Source organism: Ambystoma mexicanum, chromosome 14 (genome assembly GCF_040938575.1).
Source record: "Ambystoma mexicanum isolate Mex_15411 chromosome 14, UKY_AmexF1_1, whole genome shotgun sequence".
NCBI classification, from domain to species: domain Eukaryota; kingdom Metazoa; phylum Chordata; class Amphibia; order Caudata; family Ambystomatidae; genus Ambystoma; species Ambystoma mexicanum.
The window spans coordinates 551,800,521-551,825,832 of record NC_090940.1 but is presented as its reverse complement, the minus strand read 5'-3'; the positions used below and the strand labels follow the sequence as shown (position 1 = coordinate 551,825,832).

General features: G+C 44.8%; 1 protein-coding gene across 7 annotated transcripts in view; it reads right to left on the bottom strand.

The window, feature by feature from the left end:
- CEP128 (centrosomal protein 128) overlaps positions 1-25,312 on the bottom strand; it is an 864,240-nt gene that overhangs the window by 700,498 nt on the left and 138,430 nt on the right. For all 7 annotated transcript variants that reach the window (XR_011283785.1, XR_011283784.1, XR_011283786.1 and 4 more), the window contains 2 exons: positions 23,337-23,463; positions 15,992-16,110 (listed from right to left, as the gene is read on the bottom strand). Coding sequence is in view for 4 of the 7 variants with exons in the window: in XM_069637862.1 (XP_069493963.1) it covers positions 15,992-16,110; positions 23,337-23,463 (246 nt within the window). In the remaining 3 variants the exon portion in view is untranslated. The remainder of the gene's footprint in view (positions 1-15,991; positions 16,111-23,336; positions 23,464-25,312) is intronic.

Genomic DNA, 25,312 nt, shown 5'->3' with positions numbered 1-25,312 from the left:
GGCATAGAAGGGTGAGAGCGGCCTGGAAAGGGACGAGCAAGCTGACTTGGAAATAGAGATACGCCCTGGTAAGCCTGTTCCCATGTTGTGTGTAGAGGATGGGTAACAAATGTCTCTGGAGGATGGAGTGTCTGCAGATTATTTGCAGAACAACTAACAAGCTGTGTTTTCTGACAAGTTGGGCATGTTGCGTGGAAGATAGGGGCAGTGCCTAAGGTCCACAAAGTGAGAAAGATACCGGTGTTGGCTAAGGAGGGGCTGACGGACGAACTTTCCAAGCAGATAGAGGCATGGATAATAGAGAAGACTGAATTGTCGCTGGTGGTTTTGGCGCGCAAACAGGATGAGCAAGGAAGCAAGGAACACGCCTCATGTGTTTTGGTGTTAGGGAACTTAACACAAGCATCTGGGTGGATCGACATCCCCTACCTAATATAGGTGAACTTTTAGCAAACAAAGGGCAAGCTGCGTGGTTTTCTACGTTTGACAAACCGTTTGCCTACCATCAAATAAATGTGCACGTTGAGTCTCGTCCCCTCACGTCGTTTGTCACGCGATTTGGAGCGTACAGGTTTTGTCGCAGATGCCAAACCAAACGGCATTCCATCAGCTGTTTTCAGCAGTTGATGCAAGCATTGTTTGGGGAAGTCCACGAAGTGAACTACTTCCAAGATGATATACTTGTGTGGGGTAAGGACCGAAGAGAACATGACGAGAGAGTGCTGCTGGTGATATAAATACTACAGAAAAGTGGTTAGACTGTGAAATTGGCAAAGTTTCAGGTGGGGGTACTCGATGTTACTTAGGGCACACATTGGAGGCTAGTGACATAAAACCGAAGGAAGGTTTGGTTAAGATGATGAGTGAGGCGCCATTGCTCGTGAACAAGGAGCAGCTCAGGTCGTTTCTAGGAATGACCGCGTACTATGTAAAATTCAAATCGTCGTATGCCGAAAAGACTGTGTGCATGCCGGCTTTGTTGAAGAAAAACGTCAAGTTTGAGTGGTATGGGCATAGTCAGGAAGAGTTTATGCAGTGGAAGAAAGATGTGGACATGGCTCCATCATTGAGTTCATTTGATCCCAAGAGTACGACTGTGCTTACCGTAGATGCGAACAGTGTTGGTCTGGGAGCAGTGTTGGAGCAGTGGCAGGGTGTCAAATTCAAACCAATTGCATTTGCGTCTAGAGTTCTCAGAGATGCAGAGAGGTGTTGTGTTGTGATCGAAAGAGAGGCTTCAGCAGCTTTTTGGGCATGTAGGCATTTCAGCACATTTTTGTGGGGAACTCTGTACCTGATTCGGACGGATCACAAACCCCTCATGTATGTGGTGATCACTAAGGGCATGGGGTCTGTGTCCCCCAGAATAGCTAAATGGATGGTTGATCTGGAAGAGTTAAATTGCAGGGTAGAATATATTGCTGGTTCAAGGAATGTGGTGACGGACTGTTTGTCCCCGTTGTCCAGGGTCGGTCTAGAGGTGGAGCCAGAGTGTGAGAGGAGTACCCAAGTTGCCTGCATCCTCCCTGCAGTTCACAAAAGTGAATGGGAGAGAGAATGTACGGAAGATTGGGAAATGGCCTGGATCAGGGAAGGTTTGCGTGTCGGTGGGAGAGTGTGAATGTCAAAAAGGAAGGGGCGGCCTAGAGTGAATTGGCAGAGGGTCCGTGGGGCATCACGAGAGGAGATTGTTTAATTCTGCCTCTCAGATTAGGGCCCAGGAGCTTTGAGTTGGCGCACAAAGGATATTTGGGAAGGTTTTAACGAAAAGGAGGTTGGGAGGATTACATCGGTGGCCGGGAATGTATGAGGGTGTGGAGGAGGTCGTGAAGGAGTGTATAGCGTGTTCCGTGAGTGATAAAAGTAAGTAATTGCAGCCGCAGCCATCTATCCGGTGGAGGGTCAGGGTGAAGTGTGGTCAAAACTGGCATTAGATATTATGGGCCCATGGAGGGTCTTGGAGGAGGATTGAGATTTGTGGCGGTGCTGGTGGATTACACCCTGCGGTGGGTAAAGGCTGTTGCGTTGGAAACGGTGGCAACAGAGAAGGTTTTTGAGTTTTTGCATAGAGTATTTGACAGGGAATGGCTGCCTTCTGGTATTGTCACAGACAATGGAGCCCAGTTTGTTTCTCTCCGCATGCAGGAGTTTTTGAAGAACATGGGGATCAGGCATCACAAGATATCTTTGTACAATCCATCGACCAATGGTTTGCTGGAGAGGATGAATAGGTTCGTGAAAGGGGCTATTCAACTGGCTTTTGGAAATGGTTTGGAGTAGAGTGTTGTAGTGTCGGAAGCATTCACAGCTTATAAGTGTACTCTGTCATCTTTCACAGGTAGTTCACTGTTTGATCTCTTGAGAGGCAGGAAGCCTGGTTCGAGGTTGAGGACGGTTGCACTTGGAGGAGTCCCCACTCAGGAGAATATGTCAGATGTGTTAGAGAGAGTGCACACGCGGCAGGAGAGAGTCATGTTACAGCAGGTGGTAAGGAAACCTCTTGGTGTAAAGGTGGAGGATTATGTGCGTGTGAAGAACCCAAGGTTTGTACCCAAAGGTGGAAGCGTGTACATGTCACCGCGGACGGTTCAGATGCTGGGTGCGGGGTACGTGGTCTTGGATGATGAGTCGCGGTGGAACAAGGAGGAGGATTGTGGTGGAAAGAGGTGCACCTGAGGTGTCAGTGCCGAGCATTCGGGAGGCTTGTTCGAGTGGATTTGAGGGAGTGCAGGAGTGTGAAGGTGTGTGTGAGGAGGTAGATGCGAGTGGTGTGGAGGGTGCGATGGCTGAGGAAGGGTGTGAGCAGAAGAAGTGGTGAGGTGCAGCCGGTTATGGCTTCGAGGAAGGGACCTGCTGTTGACATCAGGGTTCCGAGAATGAGGCTGCCTCCGGTGAAATTGAAAGACTATGTTTGCCGGGGTTTGGGAAAATGATGTTGGCTGCCTGTCATTTTCTGCACCATAGCTGTTTGCAATTGTTCCATTTTGGGTGTTTTGATATTTTGTTTTGCTCTTGTTCTCTTCCTCCCTTATTTCCATGTTGTGTTCTCATCTGTGCTTTATTAAGGAGGGTGGGGGGGGGGGGGCGATGTGTTGCAATGGAACCCTGGGGGCGGGGTGGGGGAAGGGGGAGGGGCGTTGTTCCTGCCCAGGGTTCCACGTGCTTTGCAGTTGATGTGGCTGGGCGTGCGTGCTGCCCGTTCAGCTTGCTGTTTCTACTTACCTGCTGCAGCTTCCCTCACTTCACACTGCAAGGGGCCCGCAGAGCTCCTGCTCTCAATGCAGACTCTTTTCACTCTCCAAAGCAATTACTTCAATGGAGCTTAGGTTTGAGTAATAGGCTTCACATTAAGTCTTAGCAATGTGACGCATTATGTAAATGAGGTGAAATCGTGCGTGGTTTCGTGATTCAACATCTAGCCACGCACACAAAAATGCCACATTCAAGAAGCAGATTAGCAGTTCATTAAACACGAAATGTGAAAAGTTGGCCTATTCTTCATAAAATGCGTGTTCTGTATCTTCAAGCAAGGCGTCCTTTCATTTGATTTCTGGTCACCCAGCCTATGCCTCTAGCAGGTGCGCCAACACCCGATTGGGTAAACCTGGTAAGAGGCGGGAATTGCAGTCCCGCTTTGTACATGTGTGCTCTGTCGTATTGGCGACAAGCTGCTAGTTTCCGTGACTCAGGCCCCAGTGCTGAATCGCTTCGCATTGCCCACACCTTTGTCTCCCAGGTACCCCCTTTTTAAATGACTATTTTGGATCCAAAAACCAAGCGGTGGCAGCATATGGCCAGTTTAGCTGCCAGTGCTGCCCAGAATAAATGGGTAGCGTCGAAAATAATGGCACAACGCAGAATGCCGCCTTGAGGGTCCAAGCCGAACAACTATTAGTAATGTTGGTCAAGTGTAAAACAAAATACTAGTTTGCTATATTACTTAATATGAATACCGTGCATACAATCATGCATTTGAGTGCACACACAAGTCCTCGGTATATATAGAGAATGCTCAAGATCACAAGGCTACACAATCTTCTAAATGCTGGCGCATGTGCTACAGGCAAGGCGGCTTCAGCGGTCATTTGATGAGCAGCACTGCTTCTGTGAGGGTCAGCCCTCAGCTTTTTTCTTCCAGGTCCCATCTCATTGCAGCCCAACGGGACCAGCACATGACCACAAGGACACAGGGCGTGTCGCGCGAGTCCCGACTCCTTGAGTGTGTCGCGGGGTCCTTCGGGGGCGTTTCCCCTTGGAGCAGTGCCTGCATTTCGGAGAGCGCGCGAGTGCATGTGGACTGTGCAGCGCGGAGTCACTGCAGCGGTGTGCATGATCCTTCACAGCAAGTTGCTGCAGCCTCGGCGCTACACTCTGCATTGGACTTAGAAGCCTGCTCATTGGGCTCTGCAGCATTTCATTGTTTAAGCGGATGGGTATTAGGGAATAGTCATCACCCATCCAGATGCAGGGCCTTAGCATGCCTCTTACATGGGCGTACAAAGGTGGCAGTAAGGGTGGCAGCGAGGGAGCCAGTCACCCTCATCGCCTAGGGATACTGGCATGCCTCTCCATGTGCTTCCTCTTATGGTACTCAATAGTGGCACCAGCCTCCCCAGCGTGCAGCCCAGCGCCAACACGGATGGGGCAGAGGCACAGCACTACATGTGCCCACAAACAAGGGAAGACCAGGAGGCAGATGCCCCACAACTCAAAGGCCAACCCCTCAGCCTTGCCCACAGGTGCCTGGACCCTGTGCACCAAAGCGCTCTTGGGCCCCAGCGGGGAAGGTTCTATCCCAAGAAGGGGCAACCTAGGGACTCAAAACCATGCAGACAGCCATGGCGGCTCAGTATGTTTACCACGACCCCTGCCCTTGGACAAGCTCCCTTCAACATTTGCTCTGCCCCAGGAGTCTGGGTGTTGGTCCTCATTGCCCCAACCCTCGTTTTGATTATATTTTGCTTTAATTCCCTTTCCTGTTTGAGGAAGGCCACACATGCTGCGTTACCAGGAGAGAGGGCATGAAAGTGTCCAGGGGAAGACAAAGGGAGTAGGGTGGGCCAGCGAAGGGTGCCAGAAGGCAGTTCAATCAAAGGAAAATCTACACGAGAAACTGAAGAGCGATGCATTGCTTAGCATTGCTTAGCAATAATCTTGCAGTAAATGGCAAACATAACACAATGTGACAAAAGGATTATCAGCAGTCCCAAGATAGGCACAGAGGAGCATGGTGCAGTACCTACCTGGTGAGAATCAGACAGGGTTGGAAACTCCACTAACGCCAAAGGGGTGGAGCACAGCGAAGTGCTCGTGCGGGGCAGAGCAGCAGAAGAGAAGAGCAGGAGGCTCATGTGGCTGGACTACCTTTGTGACATCATCTTCGATGTTGTCAGGGTGATGCGCTGCTTCTAGGTTGCCATGCTCACCGCTTCTGAGGTGGAGTGTTATTAGACAGGCAGTGCATAATGGCAGCCCCATGTCATGCTGTAAAGGTTTCACTGGGTTCTCCATGGGAATTGAATATCCTGCCCAGTTGATGTCGCTCTTTCCCCCTTTACTATTCACCCCTTCCCCCTAAATGTAAAGTCATATAACTAGGCATAAGAAGGAAGTTAACTATTGTCCTAATGGATCACACATGCACCTCTAGGAGCAGGCTTTCATTCCACCCTCACCGTTTGCACAGATTGTGGCTTTTAGTTCGAATCCGTACAAATAACCTAATACAAAAAAAACAACGACTGAGAAATGAGAGAATTTATTTGACCAAAAATAGGTACTTCATGATATGATGGGTTATTTATAACGCGCTTAATACCCAGAGGTTTCTAAGCGCGGACCCGGGGATCGAACCTGTGTTGCTCCGTGTCTTCTTGCTTCCGTTGGGAGCACGTTGCCGCTGAGCTATCCTCCCGAGACGCGAGTATATGTATGGTAAATGATAGATGGGAGATCCGGGGGACTCCCCCCTCGCATTATAAAAAAAGAAAAAAGTTACAAAAGCAAAAGCAATTTTCGTTTTCAGTCACAAAAATTAGGTTATTTCTTAATTCGTTTCCCCCCGCCCGCCGCCCCCCGAAAATATCACGGATATCCCTTTTTGTTTGTCGGGAAGTCTTCCAAGGGAGGATCATTTACCCAGACTATGGCAATCACAGAGTGGGCCAGCAGCAACAGCCATAACTAAATGTAAGCTTGGAAGCCTAACACAAAGCCTTAACTTGCATAGCCGTAAAGGGATGCGATAAAGTCATGCCGCAGAAGCGACCCCCTCTATTAGTGGGTGGGCCTAGGAGGTGAAGGGCCACACCATCTACACTACAACGCGGTTAATGAGCAGGAACCAAAACGCTTAACACAGGAAGAATCCTTTTATCGGAAAACATCCATTAACAAAGTCAAAGAATATAAAACCGCAGCAAAACTCAACCAATAATTGATTATATATTTACCGTTCATTCAATGCTTGCTGCCTCGTTCTCTGTAAAATAGAAAACGAGGCATCTCGCGCGCGGACTGCGTCTGATGTGTTGGTTAATACTAGAATATTCCTGAATGTTGCTACAGCGACAAAAGTGAATCATTTAATGACAAAATCTTTGATGTATTCCTCGAATGAGTGGACATGTAATACCTTCTCAATGAGAATTCTGGCCCCTTTGTGAGGAATATCCTTAGTTCCCGTAAAGTAATTAAAAAGTTGGGACCCACAAGTCCAGCCCCAAAGCATTCCCATGCTTAGAATGAGGTTCTGGTACTTCAGCCATGTGAAATGAGAAAGAGGCTCAGACTGATACGGAAAAGGAAAGATATTTTATCCGAGGACAAGGACTGGATAGGTAGAAAGATTTGACAATCTTATCGAAATTGGCTTTGTCAGACTCGCTCCAAAAGATCTCAAGAGGATGCAGAGATGATGTTGTCAACTCCGTGCAATACAAATGCTCCAGCTTTCCGGCGGGTGATCAATGGAAGACGTCTCTCAAGTTGAACAGAGAGCCAATGCAGTTATTGAGGCTGATTGGGTGTCCCATATTCATGAACTTTTCTCCTTACCTAAGGGAGAAATTTCTTCCTTACCTCCGGTTTTTCAGGAAACCGTTGCGGTTGATTGTATCGACTTTGGTTATGAAGCAGTGCTCGATGTAATCCACTGCTCTTCCCGAGCTCCTGCCCTACTGGGCTGTCAAACCTCTTGTTTGAATGTAGTCCGGAAATATGGGCTACCAGGCTTTCCTGGTTTCAAAACATCGGTTCCCTCAAAGTTTTTCCCGCCACCTGGTCCATCGCTTACATAATACTGATCTATAAAAGGGGAGTAACATCTGACCCTCTTAATTATACACCTGTTGCAGTACTGGATGCTGACAGTAAGGTTTTTGCCTCGATTCTGCTATCGCACCTTGAAATGTGGGCTATGGAAGCTGGGGGGTTGGAGAAACGGCAAAAAGGATTCAGAAAAAAACATGGGATCATTAAATGGCCTCCTATTTAAGTGTATTCAGCATCTAGTTCTGACTGGGAAGTACAAATCTGTATAAATCGCACCAGTGGTCGCGACGGCAGCCTTTGATGCTGTTGATCGTAAACTGCATGCATGGGGAATCCCTGCTGGCCTATTTCGATTGATTATTGGTTTCTAAACAAATTCCAATGTTCGAGTTTGCTTAAATCCTTCAGGCCAATTATCACGAAACATAGCCTCATTTCGGGGGGTCAGGCGGGATGTGTTTTGGCCCCCTGCCTGTTTAATTGATATATGGCCGATATAGGTAAAAATTTCACACCAGCTGCCTTCATTACAGCCAAATTACATCACCTTCAACCAATTTGGCTGGCTTATGTGGACATCTTTCTCCTGTTCGATCGCCTCCCGAGATTACTCAATGCTTTCTCTTATTTTGCGATTAAACATGCACTGAAAATCAATCCTACTAAAACTAAAATTATTCAGACATTCATGTCTAGGAAAAAGAATGGGTATAATTGGCGACTTGGTTTAGAACCTGTGGGTAAACTTGGTCGTTTGATCCATCTGGGTTTTTTAATTTTGGCTCGGCCCTGACCATCCAAGATTTGTGCATGGATAAAGAGTCATGCAGTTACCCTGTTCACACAACTTCAAAAGGGTGGACTCCAGATATGGCAAATTTACTTTGAGGCCTGCCATACGGTACTATTAAGGGAAAGTAGTCCCTAAATTGCTTTATGGGATTGGTACCTATCCTTTGGCTGTGTTCGCTCATTCGCCTGTAATGGAGGCATTGATTTGGAGGTCTGGTCTAAGGTTACCTTCCTTTGTCCCTATGGCAGCCATCAGGTATGAGGTGTGAGTTGGGGGTAGTTTCCCTCAAAGCTATAGCTCACTTGAAGATCTTATCGCTCGTTTCGAAAAATCTTATGTCCAGTTGATAATTCCTTGTTTGTTGATCTTAAAATGATTCTGGAGGAGAGTGGCAATGCTTGGCTGTGTGAAATACTTAACTATTCCAGGAATCTTCTTGAGGAATTGGGCAACTGTACTCAAGACCTGATCTATTATACGACCAGAATTAAAGGTAAACATTATGAAATGGACTGGATAGCCACAACCGAAACTATGCATTCATACTCCTCACTGAATCATCTTCTGAAGGATCACAAGAAACTTGGGACCTTGGTCCCATTTCTTGCTATTTACACTGATAGACTAACCAGGTCGATCTTCCTTCGGTTTCGCTGGAACTTGATTCTAACTAAACACATTCTTGTCAGGTATGGTATGTTATCTGTGGACCAAGCCAGATGTCAATTCTGTAAGCAAGAGAACGCCTGTGAAAGCCTAAAGCATCTCTTAAAATCTTCTAAATCAATTCAATGTTTAAGACTGAATTATCTAAGGAAAAATAAGGGATTGTTTTTGTTTGGAGAAACAGTCATTTTGGTCTTTGTCTTGGTGGACACACTACATCGACTGTAGTTGCTGTTACTGATTTTCTAAAATCCTTGAAGACAGATGTTAACTCAACTCGATCAAATGAAGTACTGTCGTAGTTGTAGATCCTTCCAATTAATTGTATTTTAATTGTACCTGTTGCCTTTGATGAAACATGTTTTTTTTGTGGGTTCTTATTAGTATGAATTGTCAAGTATTTGTAAATGAATTTGTTTTACAGCATTGATGTTGTGTATACAATGTTAAAGGTTGATTTTTTTTCAACCATAGAACAATAAAACAATAAAAACACACAACACAACATCCTTGCAAAACCTTAAACATCAAAATATTTGAGTTTCTTTTAAAAAGCAGCTTGAACAAATTCCAAAACATGCCACATCAATTCTACATCATTATAATTCTTAAACGGCCTCATGACGTCCATACGCATACTAACATTGTTTTTAATAAAAATGAGGCCTAAACCATTTCCTTCTAAAATCAATACAATTTTTAAAGATCAATAAAAATGTTGTTTTACAATATCTTCATCTTTGCCCACTAACATGCAGATTTCTTGTTCATGTGGCACCAATTCATTCGGCCTCAAGGGGGAGCAGAACGAGCAGAAACATGAGTGCAATCCTCCTGAACTCAGGGGACTTAATTTTGCTTATATGGTTATTGGCCTCTTAGCCTAGAACTAGAGCAGTAAAACGTTTCACAAGGGTTTCAATATGGAGCAGAGTTTCACAATACTGAACTTCTACTGCCCTCTTTTTAAGCAGTACCTTAAACTGCCTTTAGACAAGTTATTAAAGAATGAAACCTCATCAAAGCCCCACATGCATGACAGGGAAATTCCACTAGTGTGCAGAAAGAATCTATTCTAGGCAGGGGACACCACAATCTCTTGAAGTACACTGTTCAGATTTTGATTTGCAGTAGGGCCTAACTCAATTTCAAAGGAAATTCTAAAAATCTGAGCAAAGCCTGAACCATTATGCAAGAGTGGGTTTTCCAACTTCAGGCCTTGAAGGCTGCAATCCCGATAGGGTTTAAGGATATCCCTCATTAATATTCATGAGGAAACATGTGCATACACCGAGAAAAATTGTATGCAAATTCACCTCATGAATATTAATGAGGGGTATCCTGAAAACCCGGCATGGATGTAGCCCTCGAGGCCTGGAGTTGAGCAACCCCGAATTAACTCCCAATTCCTCCCTTCACGGCATCTCATGGGGTACTAGACGAGAGGTCAGTCGCATTCCTTAGAAATATATTCTGCATGGCCCCCAGGTATGCGCAGTCACAGTATCCTCAAACCTCTTCTCCACATAATATTGACGGACGATTTTTGACCACAGAAAATCTCTAGGTATTGTCACAAATAAGCCTTGCAAACAAGGATTGAGATACCGATCTTCCATAAAGGGAGTTTGCAAAAAGGGGGTTCTGAGTGTAGGGACTCTTGTGATGAGATTTAAAAAAAAATTAAATCATTGTTCTATGGCAAAAAAAGTATTTGCAATATAAAACATTTTTATTTTATTGTTCGGAGCGCGGACATAGCTCAAGAGCAGCAGAGCACTGTATAGGGTTTGGGTAGCCAGCATTTGGGCCAGCATGTTTTAACAGTAGCACAGTACTGCGAGTTGCGGTCTGTAAGGGATTAGCCTATGGTCAGGTGATGTTGTAAAAGCCAGGTTTTGAGATATTTGCGAAGTTGGAGGATAGTGGGGGCATTCCGAGCAGATACCGGGATCGAGTTCCAGATGGTGTCTGCGTGACAAGCAAAGGATTGTTTGCGAGTCCTTCTTTGCAGACTAGTTTTCATACTAGCTGGTTTGTCTATTTGCTACGCAAGGAGCGTGTGCCACCAGATATGTGCTTAGCTACCAGGTATCCTGCTGTGTTCCACGTGACTGCTTTGTAGATGATACATGCAATCTTGTACAGTATCCTGGCCTGAACAGGAAGCCAATGTAGTTCGAGTAGGAAGGGGGTGATTCAGTCAAATTGACATGCACCCATAATAAGACATGCTGCTGCATGGTGGACTGCTTCTAGGGGCGCCAAGTGAACGGCTGGGAGCTTTGTCGGGTGGGCATTTCCCCCATCGATGTGTGAGACCACAATGGCCTGCACTATGGTCCATAAGTCCTGAGCTGGATGAAAGGTTCGATTGTGCAAGGGTTGAGATTTGGAGCCAGGCTGTTTGGGCCTTCTTGGCTATGTGTTTCTAGAAGGACAAGCTGCGGTCAAAAGTGCAACCTTGGGATTTTGCTGTATTCGAGAATTGTGGATCAAAACCTATTTATTTATTTAGTTATTGGCTATTTGTAAGGCGCCTATACAACAAGTGATGTTTCAAGGCACCACAAGACAAAAAATGGGGGGGGGGACAAGGGAGAAAGATACCATAACGGTCCTGCTAGGCCTTGTGACATTCGGATTGTGTAAGTGCAGAACAAGTAGCGCAAGGCAGGGGAGCGTGGGGGGAAGGTGCCAGTCTGTGCAAAAACAAAGTGCTAAGGTGGGAAGGGAAAGGGTGAAGGGCCAAAGTGCAAGTGCCAAGGGGAGACCAGAGGGCAAGTGCCAGGGAATGCAGGTAAGGGAAGGGTGGGGCGAAATGGGGGGACTGGGACCCTGTAGTACTCGGAGGGAGCCAGTCACTGAAGCAGAACAAGGTTTCAGCGGGGCGGGGGGGGAGCAGTGAAGGAGGAGGAAAAAAGGGGGGCCTGGAGGAGCTTAAGGAGATCCAGCTCAAGCCTGGGGGGCAGGCAGGGAGACTACTCCAGAGGGAGGCTCCTGCGGAGGAGACACATCTACCCCCCACTCTTTGCTTAGCGAAGCATCTGATTCTCAGAGAGTTGGTGCTAGCAGACCAAAAGGATATAGAAGGGAGGTATTTAGGGAGAGAGAGTTGAATATAGCAGGGTCCCAGGCCCCAGGCGCATATCATTAAGTCATTGTTGGACAAGATGTTAGCGGGGGAGGAGGGGACCGATGAGGACGAATTCGGTCTTGGATTGGTTAAGTTTGAGATAGGAAGTCAACATCCAGGAATAGATGATGGCTGGGTATTTGCGGAGACAAATGATGTCCCGTGGGCTTTTCACGCATGTACAACTGAGTATAGTCTGCGTATTGGTCGATGGCTATTTTGGGGTCTTAAGTAATGTATCCAGAGGCTACATGTAAATGTCAAAAAGGATTGGTGAGAGGATGGAGCCGTGGAGGACTCCACAGGAGACTGGGAGCTAGTTAGAATACATGTTCATCTGAATGGCCTGGTGTCTGCCTAAGAGGTAGGAGGTTAACCAATAATTCAGGACAGTGCCAAAGAAACAAATCCTGTTGGTGGGGAGGGAGAGGAGGATGCAGTGGTCAACTATGTCAAATGTAGCGAACAGGACAAGGAGTCTCCCTTATCCATGATTTGAAGGGTATCATCCACCAATTGGATGGTGGCCGTCTTGTTTAGGAGGTGCAATAGTTCGATTCTAGCGACCATTTGTGTAGGGACTACTTTTTCCAAGATTTTGCCAATAAATGGGAGGCTGATAATTTGCCGGTACTTGGAAGGTCGTCTGAGACCAGTCTTGAGGGTGTCTGGGAATGACCCTTCTGTGAGGGAGGCATTCATGATGCTGAGGAGTGCGATGTGCGCTGGTCCCATCAATTGTTTAATGATGGACACTGGGATAATATTGTCAGAGTAGGAAATAGGTTTGAGAGAAGTGCTTCTTTTTAGGAGGTCTGGGGCAAAGAGAGGAGAGAATTGATTACAGATGTACAGTGTGTAGTAGGGTCTAATGCGCTGGGAGGTTGTTTTGACGATGTGGCCGACTATCTATTTTTTATAATAACATAGTTGTTCATTCCATCGCAATTTTCCTGAGTTGCTTGCACCTCTGGGTCTAGTGAGGGTTTGGTAAAATGCTTCAATATGTCAAAGAGGGCTTTGCACCTGGTAGAGGCTGTCGCGTTGCTGGTGAAGTAGTGCGCAGCTTTGGGCCTGGAAATCAGAATCTTACGGTTGGTGCTGAGAGATTTGAGGTTGTTGAGATCTCCAGAGTTAAGGTTTTTGTGCCACTGTTTCTCTAACACTCTGAGAGTTGTTAGGAGGCAAGCTGAGTGTTGTACCGTGAGGTGGATTGTTTGGTCTTAGCCGGAGCGGCTTTTAGGGGGGCATGAGTGCCTACTAGATTGAAAGCAGAGTTGTTGAATAATTCTAGTAGGAACGAGGCATTCCGTGTGGTGGGTGACTCTGCAAAGTTTGCTTCCAGCTCATTAAGCAGGAAGGCTTTGAATGAGTGGGAGATCGACAGAGCGATGGCAGCCTCGTTGTATCAGTCAAGTGGGATAGGGTCTGCGCAGGTGATGAGGAGGTATGATGTAAACACTAAGTCTAGGGTGTTCCCTTTGTTGGGTGTGGGGGAGCGCATGGGGGAACATGCAATGGGTTGTCCACAATATTATTTAGATATACAAATGGCCTAATCAACATTATAACCATGCATACTAAATTATTAGAGCATATCTACCATCAAAGACCTCTACATTTACTTGAATAATTCTGATATTAATCAAAGAGGACATCTAGGATCAAGAAGGATGCCAAAGTTATGTGCTGTCTTTCAATAACTTTATTTGGGGAGTGCATACAGAGACAGTCAAATTAAATTCTCCTCATTTGCTAGGGTGACCGCAGTGCATAGAAAGTTCTGATGGGCACGAGGGGAGCATCGCAGATCTGGTGGAATTCCCTATACCGTGTTCTCAAGATTCCCAGTCCTCCTTATTGGCCCTTTCATTGGGACAGCGTCACAGCTTTAAAGCAGAGCCTTATTTGTTGCTATAACTTTGGTGCATTTAAAAAAAGTCTAATGTTTCTATTCCACCACTCCACAAAGACATATGTTTTTTTCTTTTATTGAAATACCTAACAGAACGCGATATCCATCAATTCAATTTGACCAATCCCTACTTTCACAAATTGGATTAAAGGAGCATATTTTTCAGGTAATTGGCCGGAATCTTGTTTTGTTTCTATAGCTACTACATATCGGATATAAGACAAGACTTTATTTCTTATACATTTACATTCGTCCTGTTTAAAAAGAAAACGACCAAATTACTACATGTTTAACCATTGGTGCTTTTATAGATTTTTCAAATATAATAATTCTTGCTTGGATTTTTCCAAATTGCATAATATTATATTATTTCAGAATAACAATGATAATAATAATATTAATGATATATCTAGTCTATCATTTGGGTGCGAAGATATTTTTTGATAAACCAGCTTGGCCACAAAGAGACCACAGAAAACAACTTGAATTTAGTGTTAGAATTAAAAAAGAAAGGGTGTGCAATAAAAACAGAATAAAACAGTCACCATATTTTAAATGATGCGCAAACGGACTGTTGAATTTAGTGGAAATAAACATAGTGAAAGGGACATCGTGCAGTTCCCTAACCTGCCCATTACTAGCTGGCATTTAGTCTAATGGGGCCAATTCTAGAGGGGACCTTGGTATCAGGGTGCATGATGGAGCGTTTGCATACGGGGTGTCAGATGTCCAAAGTCTTTAGCTGTAGCTTTGGAGCAGTTTTCTAGTCCAATCTGCTGCAGGAGTAGGTTTCCCAACACGTTGGGAAGGAGGGAGAGCAATATGAAGGTAGCATTAATATTATGTTTTCTTGGCTGCAAAAGAACTCTAGCCAGTGATCATTGCAGACCAAACAGGACAACTGGGCTGCACCAGGGGCCAGCCTAAGGCTCTTTACCAAAAAGGGCCCTCAAGAGTCATTATTTTCTCTACATATCTTTCAAGCGCCATATTATTGCTGCTACTACTATGCTACTGTACTACTATCTAAAACAAGAACATTATCTCCAGGAAGAAAAACCTAAGTGAGTGGTAAGAAGGAACACCGCTCTCCACCTTAATTTCAGACTGGCAAAGGAGATTAGCAAACAAATTCAATTTGGCTTTCACTAAATTCTAAGAAGAGTGATTAAACTGCGCTAATGTGCGATTATTCAAGCATGAACACCGAGTTGCAGCTCTCTCTTACATCTACTGAAAACAGAGACTGGTCTTATGTAAGATCTAGCCCCATAAATCCTTGGATCAGTTTTGTTTAATACAGCACTTCACAAAGGGTTCATGTGGCTTCTAAACTCTAAGCATTTTGGTTATTCTTATACAATATAATGCAAATCAATGTATGGACCAAGGATATAAGAGGGGTGAAATCAGCCCTGTTTATCTCAAACTTGTGACTGGAAGTCAAACATAGATAGCTCAGCAAGTTACGTATTCTAGTCCTGCCCCATCAAAGTATCTTCACGTTGTGACAAATGTAAGCCCTCGAAAAGGCACAAGATGCACAAAGATCTACCTGGATAAAACATTTTGCTCACCAACCCTAAACTAGGACATTTTGTCCCTTTGTTTCCTTTGTCGCAGATCATCTTCAAACTTGAAGCATATAGAGATAGGAAGTGATTGTGGTTTCTTCAAAAGTGCTTTTGTTTCTCCTGTAGTTCCTCTCCTTAAGAACCAACCTTATAGATAAGGGGGAATGCAACCTTTGTCTCACCAGGTATTTTGGACTACAACCCCCACCAGCCCTAGCCAGTATACTAAATGATGAAGGATGGAGTGTTGCAGTCCAATAAATCTGGAGCACTGCAGGTTAGTGTTCACCGCTCTTGAAGATGCTCCAAGAGCTAGCGCCAATGACTCCAACCTTTATGCTTTATTTAAACCTATCTGACTAGTAGACCCCAGTAGCAGCAATACCTTCCCATACAAAACCAACCTTTTGGTCTACTCATCATTCTTAGCCTTAGTCTATGAAAAAGCCTCTTCTGTTTCATTCGGTCAGTCACTAATGGGAGCACAATCCCTTACTCTGTGCATAGTGTGCTAATCCTTTGCAATAGGCGGGGGCATTATCAATGAGTTGAGGAGAGCAAAATATGGAAAGCAAGAAGGCTAAAGCACACATCTGAAGACAAACTTGCAAAGTTTCCTAAGTCAGTTGGCTTACCTGCCCAGTTGGATTCTTATCAATAAAACGGACACTTGCAGACCTCGACCTGCGAGGTCTGGCACCACGTGAATTTCCATAATCCCTGAGGGTTGAGGTAGGTTGGAAGCGTTGGCTCTCTGGATGAAAAGGTTATATAAAACATATGGCGAATTAGTCAATGAACAAATCAGCTGACACATAAAGCTCAATAGAGTGGGCATCTGAGCGGTTTGGATATGGTACAAAGCAGTTCATCTTTGGGACATAGAAACTCCTTAGGTAATTGAATAAGAAACCTGCTAGTCACTCTCCAGTGGGATTGCATCTAAAACCTACAGTTTTATACTGTGCTACAGGATTTTCCCATTGCAAAATCATGAACCTTAGTTTTACACACTGTACTGATCACCTAGAAAGGTTGAACATAAATGGCTAACTTGGAGTCAAGCCACAGTCTACTTAGCACTCATATTTGTGATGACAGCTTTGCAGATATCCAGGTTCCCAAAATCTATTGATCATTCATTTAAAAGGCAGTCTCAAAGGGTAATTATTTTATTCCATCATCCGGTCCGCCTGAACAACTCATTCAATCCACAGCATTTTTCTTGTTTAGTAACAGTTGATAAATGGGGCGGGGAGGAGGGACAAACATAGCGAGGGGCATTATACTTATAGGAGTTGCAGGGGCATGTCTCATGACCACTATTGCAACGTTCAGTTCAGTGTACACAAGACAGTCGCCAGGCGGGAGGTTAGGATGCCAAAGCTGATCTGAAAGGACCCCAAGATTTTAGGGGACTTTGGGACAAGATGACCCATAATGCACTGCTCCCAGAGGCTGAGTGGAGAAGGGCAAAGAGGGAGCCCCCAACATCAAGGGAGACCACGTTGCTAAGCGGGGGGCATTGGGAAAGTGAACCGTAGCAATTCTCCCTACTTTCTTACCATCCCATAAAGTAGACGTATCTTCTTGCTTAATCACCATCAAAATCACAAAGGGGGATGGCCAGGAAGAAAGTATAAAACCATTGCCTCGCCGTAAAATGGAGGAAAAGAACCAGCACCAACAGACATCTCCCTCACTTGAACTTGAGCAAGGGGAAGGTTTCTCCCTCAGGAAGGATACAGATATAGGGACTGTGCCAAGCAGGGTGAAGGAAAGCTGGCAGGAACTGGGCAGCCAAACGGGGACTCCATCACCTCAACCACCTATGACTCTCCGAAATGAAAGACTTTGTCCCTGCAGTGAGGGCGAGTGGACACAGACATGTCTGGAAGATCTACGTTCAAGGAAGGAGGCAAGATAAGGACGTTTGGCGAGGGATAGGTCGGGGAGTGAGGGTAAGGTTGCTGGTGGAAGAGAGAAGACAGAAGCTGAAAGAGAAAGATCAAAGAGGGGGAAGATTTGTGAGAGGGACTTTTAGCATGGCATTAGGGAAAGAGGAGGAAGAAGGAAAAGACAACTGAACACCAAGGAGGTTGGAGGAGAGAGGCAGAGAGAAGGGGGGGGGCACCAGAGACAGGAGAAGCTACGTGACTAAGGAGGGTCAGAGATGGGTGGTATGTGCGGCAGAGAGGCCCCAGCAGAAAATGTGTCTTGGTCAATAAGACCAAAGGCTACAGTGGGTATGGAGTAGCAGATCGAGAATCAGTGGAGTACAGCCACAGAGGAGGTACGAAATGGTTTCAGAGCCGTGTTCCTCCTTTACTCAGAAAGCAGTAGTACCACCAAAGAAATCTGAGCGTGAGAGAGGTTAGCCGAGAGCAATAATCCAGCATCTGGTGAGAACTACAAGCACACTAAGGAAACATAGCATTTGCCAACAGAGGACGAGACAGAGAGCTCATTATTCACCCCAGACAAGAGGGTTCTCAGGGGAAGATTTAGATTGGGATAGGTTCATAGAACCAATGCGTGCCTGTTGTGAGGAACCCGAGGGTGTCCTCACAACAATATATCCTCTGCCCAGGTGGCCAGGGAAAGGCTGTTGCTTTTGGATCCTGACCCTGGGGGGGGATATGCAAGGGAGTTTCACCTGGGTGGAGGAGACTTGGGGAATGGGGATGAGGCACCCTTGGGTGAGACATGGTATCCCCCCCATTTCCCTTTACCAATAAACCTAATCTTCCCCAAGTCTTTGTAGGGTATTATCAATCCCTTCCCTATTTTACAAGACAACCTACTCCAAACACACACCACTTAGGTACTGAGACAAGGAGGCCACCATTGAAACAGAGGAAGGACTGAACAAAGAAACATAAGCAGTCTAAGTTGTTGGTCTCATTACCCTGGAGCTGGGAAATTTAAAAACAGGCTCAGCTGAGAGGTATCAGAGGAAGTAAGGCAAGCGCGAAGGAGAGTTCCATGGCGGAAGCTGCGGTGGCGAGCAGGTAGCTCCTGAGATGCTGGGAGGTTTATGGAGCGCAAACCGGTGCAACCAGTGAGAGGGGCTCATGGGCAGTCTGAGGAAGAGGGAAGAAAGGTGTGCAGTACCGAACAAAGGTACCGGGAGTGTTGGAGAGGCTCCCGACCGCTCACTGGAGCATGACCGCTGCTCTGCAGTAAGCAGCTGGGAAGCGAGGAAGCCATGAAGGACGCTGAATGCCAGAAAGAACCAGCGCAAGCAGACCATGAACAGAGACGAATCTACAGAAAGCCACTGAAAGGGGAAATCTGACCGTAAGAGAGCCAGTGAGTCCGCCTGGGTAAAAAGGGGTCTCCGGATACAGTGGATGGGCAGTTTCGAAGCCAGAGACATTTGGTTTTGAATATCTGAATTGAATATAAGGAAAAAGTGAATGGAAAACAAACCTTGCCAAGAGTCAAATGAGCCGGCATTAATAAGAGTCAAGTAAGCTTACTGGGTACTGCCATAGGTACTGGGACGAGGAAGGGGGACTCAGACGCACAGAACAGCAGTATGCAGTCTAGGGTTTCTGACAACCTACACCTGAGCAGGAATTTTGATTATTTAAATCCCCCTTGGATGCAGTTCAAAAGAATTAGCAGCAGAGTAGTAGTAGGACAAGTTAGCAGTGGCTGAGTAGGCAGCGGGGCAGAGCACCGAGAATGCCGGGACCATTGCACAGTGGGAAGCGCTGCTGTTGCAGGTTACCTCATGGGAGAGAAGAGGTCTGCGTACCTTGTGCCTGGCTCTGGTGGCTGGCGAGCACTGGGGAACAAAAGGAGAAATGTGGGCTCCTGTTTCCGGAAGGCGAGAGTCATGGGACTGCAACCGGAGCAGTCAGAAGCTCTGAATCCGACGAGCAGAGAAGTGGCAGCAGGATATGCAGATGCGCAGGGAGAGACAGGGAAGTTGGCTTCCGGTAGGTGACCCCGGGGCGCCCCACAGTAAACCGCTGACCAATTATAGATCTTTTGAATCCCGAAACTAATGAAAACAAGTGTTCTTGGCCCAAAGCTCATGTGAAGAGGAAACGAGAGGAGAACATTTATAACCATCACTACCCAAGTAAAGAGAACGGTATTTACAAAAGCTGCGACTACCATTGCTCAAGGAAAGAGGGGGAAGTATTGAACCCAAAGTGTAACCAACATTGGCAAAGTAAAGAGGGGGCAATATGAAACCAAAACTATAACCAGCATTGCCAAAGTTAAAAACAGGCAATATATGAGACAGATAACAACCAGCAGTGCCTAAGCCAAAGAAAGGCAAGTGAAAGTAAAAGGGGAAACATCTTTCTTGGAGAGAGAAACTTGAATAAAAGACATTACCTACAATTACCCGGTGGGATAGTGGCAACCAAAAGGTGGCAGGAAAGTGGCCCTCCTTGTGGAGAGTGGCAAGGGGGAGAGGAATATAACCTGGAAGTGACCAATCAACCAGTGGAACAAACAGCATCAGTGGGTGTTATATCGTTATGGAAGAAGTTGTGAATTTTACTGTTATTGAAAGTCCAAGACGTTACTGAGGTTTAAAGTAAACCGCACCGCAGAGTACTTGTAGTAGTGTTATGAGATTTATCCTGGCAGGCGAGCACACAAGCAAAGGGATTGTTAATGGTAGTCCTGGCAGGTTATTGAACCAAGAAGCAGGCATACTGCATTGTGGTGAAAGGTTGTGGTGGAAAGAAAGTGGCAAGGCCACTATGTTTGATGAACTGTGGTAAAAACCATCCTGACGAAAACATTGTTGTGTATGCAGAAGAAGTGTGTAGTAATTGGTTTTCTCAAGAGAAGAGAAGTCATATTGAAATATTCACTGGAAGAGTAGAGTGAAGACAAAGACTTTTGGTTTGCCAAACAAAAGCCTGTGGAAACTCTGCGATGAACACTGTTTGATTATAAGACAATCCCAAAGCCAAGTGAAACCATCCAGGAGTAAAGGAAATTTGTGTTGGAAACTGAACTTGGCTATTGGGAGGAACCTTTGAGTGTTACACTTGTTGAAGTAGAACCGGATTATTGGAGTGAATTTCTTCCATTGGAACTTGTATTTGTAAATTCTATCTTGATCCTAAGGAAGGGGATACAACCCTGGTTACAAGAATATTTGGTTCTAATTATTATTTTGTTGAATCTGAACAGCCATATAAATACCCAAAAATGTTTTGGTTGCATGTATAAGTGTGAGGGGCAGAGATCTTTTTGTATTACAGTGTTTTACTCTGGTCCTGGTTTCACAGGCAGAGAAATCCACATTAGGTTAGGGAAAGTGAGGCGTTTATCACACCCTTTTAAGTTAATAAAATGGCTTCTTGTGAAAAACCTGTATCAAGTTGTCTGCCTCGCATTTTTGGCCCCTCACACGAGTGCCGAAGTACCGACCATTTGGTTTAATAACAAGGTCCTTTGCAGTCCAATAACAAGCCGAAGATCATAGACGAGACTGATCTCTTTGAGAACCGACAGGTGTGTTGGTGAGAATTTCTCTTATTCATGCAAGCACTTGCAGCTCTAGGACACTCTGCCTGTTTAGGCCTTGACCCAAGATCCATGGGAACAAAATTAAATCAGATTCTTAGTATGGACTAAATAGAGGCCTCCCCTAAAATGAAAGTAACCAATGCATGGAGGATTTAGCTACGGGGCGCGGAACACATGTGGATGAGTAGATCTCAGAAAATGGCCATACTGCCATACTGATTTTAACACCTCTGAGATTGTTCCAGCTAAGGACCTTCATCTGTATGCAGATGATGTGAAAATCTATTTCTGGGACTTCTGGTTTGAATTTATGCTCAATGGCTGTCAAGTCCATGACACCTATACTTGCTTTAATGTCTAGGTCTTACAGAGTCAATGCCTCATAAATATCAATCCCTTTTCAAGTGAACCCATTTTTGTATTACTCTCTAACACCCCATCCAAAGGCAAAAGGGGAAAATGAAGAACAATAGTTAGACAATTACTTTAGTTTACGGTCTCTAAGGGGAGATTTTGACTCACATTTCTGTCTGTCAATTTTAAACTTAAAAACAGATATATTGACACTGAAATAAATAGGTTATACACCCACAATACCCTAACCAAAAGAGGCAACTTCAAACTGCCATCGAAATGTCACATTAGCTTCAAGGAATTGTATGGATAAAGGCATTAAATTCCACAGAGAGGGCACCATACCCGAAAGAAAGCACCCAACAACCGAGAAGTTTTAAATCATGGTAGTAAAAGAAAACAAGTTTTGCCCCACAGGGAATCATGGTTGGATAAGTAGATAGCAAATTTGTCCAAGAACTCTATGGCCTCAATCGCGAAGTCCCTTGTGCACAAAGAGCAGGATCTTGAACAAACTCCAACTTTGAAGTGGCAGCAAATGAGTCAAATGCAAAGCAAGGGACATGTGGTGCCCACTCTGACTATGCAGTAAAATATAAGCTGAAAGTGTTCCGACCTCTGAAACCTAATTACATGACATATGTCATAACGTTCGGTCTAAAGTTGCAAATATCCCGAAGTATAGACAAAAAGCCATGTCCATCTGCCACCGTGCAAGTAAAAGAATTACAGCAAAAACGTTTTCAAATACAAAAGCTGAACTGAAAAATACTGCAGCTGACCACAACTGAGATTGTAATTGTAATTGGTTATTTATAATGCGCTTAATACCCAGAGGTTTATAAGCGCAGACCCGGGGATCGAACCGGGTTTGCTCCGTGTCGTCTTGCTTCCAAGGCAAGCACGTTGCCCCTGAGCTATCCCCCAACACAATCAGGGATCTCCTGCAGCGATGGAATCAAATAGTACTCCAAGTTACTCACGTGGGAAACGGGAGTCAAGAACGACAAGTCAAAAGCTTCCATTGTATTTGTCTGTATTTATTTTTAAAGACAATAGTTTAGAACCTGCTAGGATTTAGTTTGAATCTGCTTTGCCCATCGGGTCAGCAGTGTTCAATATGCATTACAAACTGATTTAGCATTGATACCCACATTTACATTGAAGTAGAAGTGAATATGCAAGAGGGTGCTTATATGTGCTTGAAAAGTGACATGTCTGAACCACGTAGAACTTCACAGGTCAGGATTTTCTAACAGTACTTAAATAGCGGAAATGCCACTGCATCAATTAGGTTTTGCAGAAAGAACGTCAGCCAGGCCCGGGTCCTCAAAACCTGACGAGACAGGAATAACTGGTGGATGACAGTATTGAATTCTTCTATGGCTATTTCTTCAGTTTACACCCTTTGAAGACAAACATTTTCGAGCAACTACTGGACTAGATCAACATAATTTGGCTCATAATTTCAAAGTCTAGAACCATACTGTGCAAGCTTCATTTTCTCCCTACGAAATGTGCACAACCTTCAAGTCTCCTATGCTAGTCCAAAAGGCCAATTAGAACGCTAAGCACACCTACTTTTGCAAGCTATTCACAAAAGGTACTTCTTTCGAGGCACAACACTTCATTGCTGCAAACCAACAATAGGCTCCAACCTTTCGTACGGAAATCCTCTATCCTTCCATGTATCCAAGCCCAGAAAAGCTAATCAAACCAGAGAAAGATTCCTTCCCATCGTAACTAGTCTCCTGTGATGCTTATATAGTTTTAAAAAAAGTTTTGTTAAGATATATTATGGACTAATTTTGAAAACTGACCCATTTCATTTTAATTATCTCTTTCTTGGGAACAAATCTTCCCATGAAGAATTTCTCCCAAAATTCACAGCAAACCCACATTTCTGACCACCCAACATTGCTAAATTGGTTAGAGGTGTACTGGTCTGACCTCGCCGTGGGGCCTTGTTGCAGCTGTCTGCAGTCCCTACTGAGGACCAGATCCACAACTTTGAGAAAAGATCTCTATTGAAAGGGAAAGAAACTGGCTTACAAACTGAAATTTACTATAACAGATTATTTGAACTATTTTCCGTATTGCTATCTTGAGATTTTTTACCAGTTATTGTTGTAGCTTCAAGGTCACTTGCATACAAACTGGAGAGGGAGGCACTCCGGACTCCTGACAGTCGCGACATCCGTTGGCTCCGGAGCTCATCAATGGACTGTTCCAATGTTTCTTTCAACTGAAATAAAAAATTACAACCAATTTGAATCACATAAAAACCCAGAATGCAGACTGTTTGCCAAGGCTGAAAAAGCCCAAGAAAGAATGAAAACAACTTGCATAAATAAATATGTTCTGTGAAAATACTTTGATTAAAAGGGATGCAATGCTAAAGTTTATCTTAGTTGAAACCTTTGAAATGCAGTATAAAACTTGGTTAAAATTGATGTTCTGCTTACAATCAAAACAATAAAATCCAATAAATGTACCAGGAATGATTCCTAAAGCAACCATTACTTGGCCGCCACCACTGAAAGACATGGAAAAATCAGATCTTGAAATTAATCTTTACAATGATTTTGGGTTCGTTTTGTATTGACCCTCAAGTCAAACTATGGTGACCCTAAGCAATGTGATGTACTCATGTTTTCCCTTAGCGGTTTGTGTTCATGTGCTGCACAAACTGCAGGTATGTGAAGGTAATGTGATTGAATATGTTACATAAATTATTTTATCAAGACCCACCCGTCCCTGCCGGTCCCACTCCCTTTAGCAAATGTGTGGCACCACTCGAGCCTGAATCCACCTCCTCACACATACACTCAGCTTCATCCATGAGTTCTTTATCACCCATCTAGGCTTTAAACTGGCCTCAAATTATCCTTATTGGGGGGTGGCATTGAACACATCAAGGGAATTAGTCTCTTTTCCCAAAGGGGGAACACCCCACTGTGAGACTAGCCCTCTCCTCAACACCCTGTCTAGGGGTATATATGGGACTGTCAAAGAAGCTAAACAATAATCTTAAGTACCAAGACTGTGCTGCAGAAGAAGCTAGCAGATGCTATTAATCAGCAGAAGGAGAAACTGTCTCTTTAAACAAAAATACCCAATTCACTGCGGCAAATGGATTAAAAGACGTGCACTCGTCAGATAGAGAGCAAGAAGAGGGACGAGAGAAAAGAGGGGCGTCTGTGGACGCAGGGGAGGTCCCATGAGAACGTGAACCTGGGAGGCAGAGCTGCAGCAGGACATGCAGCCTGCGAAATCCAAAGTTGCTGGGAAGCAGCACATAGAACACCAAGAGACCAGCGTAACCAAGAGCCTGAGATCAGCCGAGCCAAGTGGGACATGCCAGTTGGTGGAGGCGCCACGCCGGGAGAGTCCTGCTCCGCTTTGCAATATGGAGAAGCCAAGAGGAAGACCGCCTAACAAGAATGACAAGGAGAAGGGTTTGACAGTGCTCTGGAGCAACAGAGCAGATGAAAGGCATGTGTTGAACCCCAGAGACGTTCCCTGATAATAAGCAAGGCAAAGGGTAACATGGGAGGCACTGGACGCCAACCGACAAGAATATGAATCAGAAAAGTTGTCTCAGTGTGAATGGAAAAAACGTGAAAGTCAACTTGATAAATCTTAACTGTGATAACGTGAGCAAGAGAATAACAACGGTCCTTAGACGGGAGGTGAATGAAAGTGAAATATCTTTCAAGAATGACCTCAATGAAAAACAAGAAGAAATTAGAAACAACATTAACAAATCTGAATACTAGCAACGAGTAAAACGAATAATAGAGATAGCCAAAAGAATGACTAGTAAAGTGGGTATATCTGTACCCTGGGAATAGGGGGAAATTAAATACTTTGTCAGAAGAGTGGGAGATAAGAAAGAAAATGTATGAGGAACTGGAGGCCAAGGTAGCCTTTATGATAAATCAATCGGAGTCGAGAGGCACTCCTAAAGTGGAAAGTAAATATACCAACCAGATACTGATAAGAACAATCGCCAAAGACTATTGAAAAATCGTATATTAAGAAGAGGTTGTTTGCAAATAAGAAGACAAGTGCGGAACGCATCCAGCAGGAGA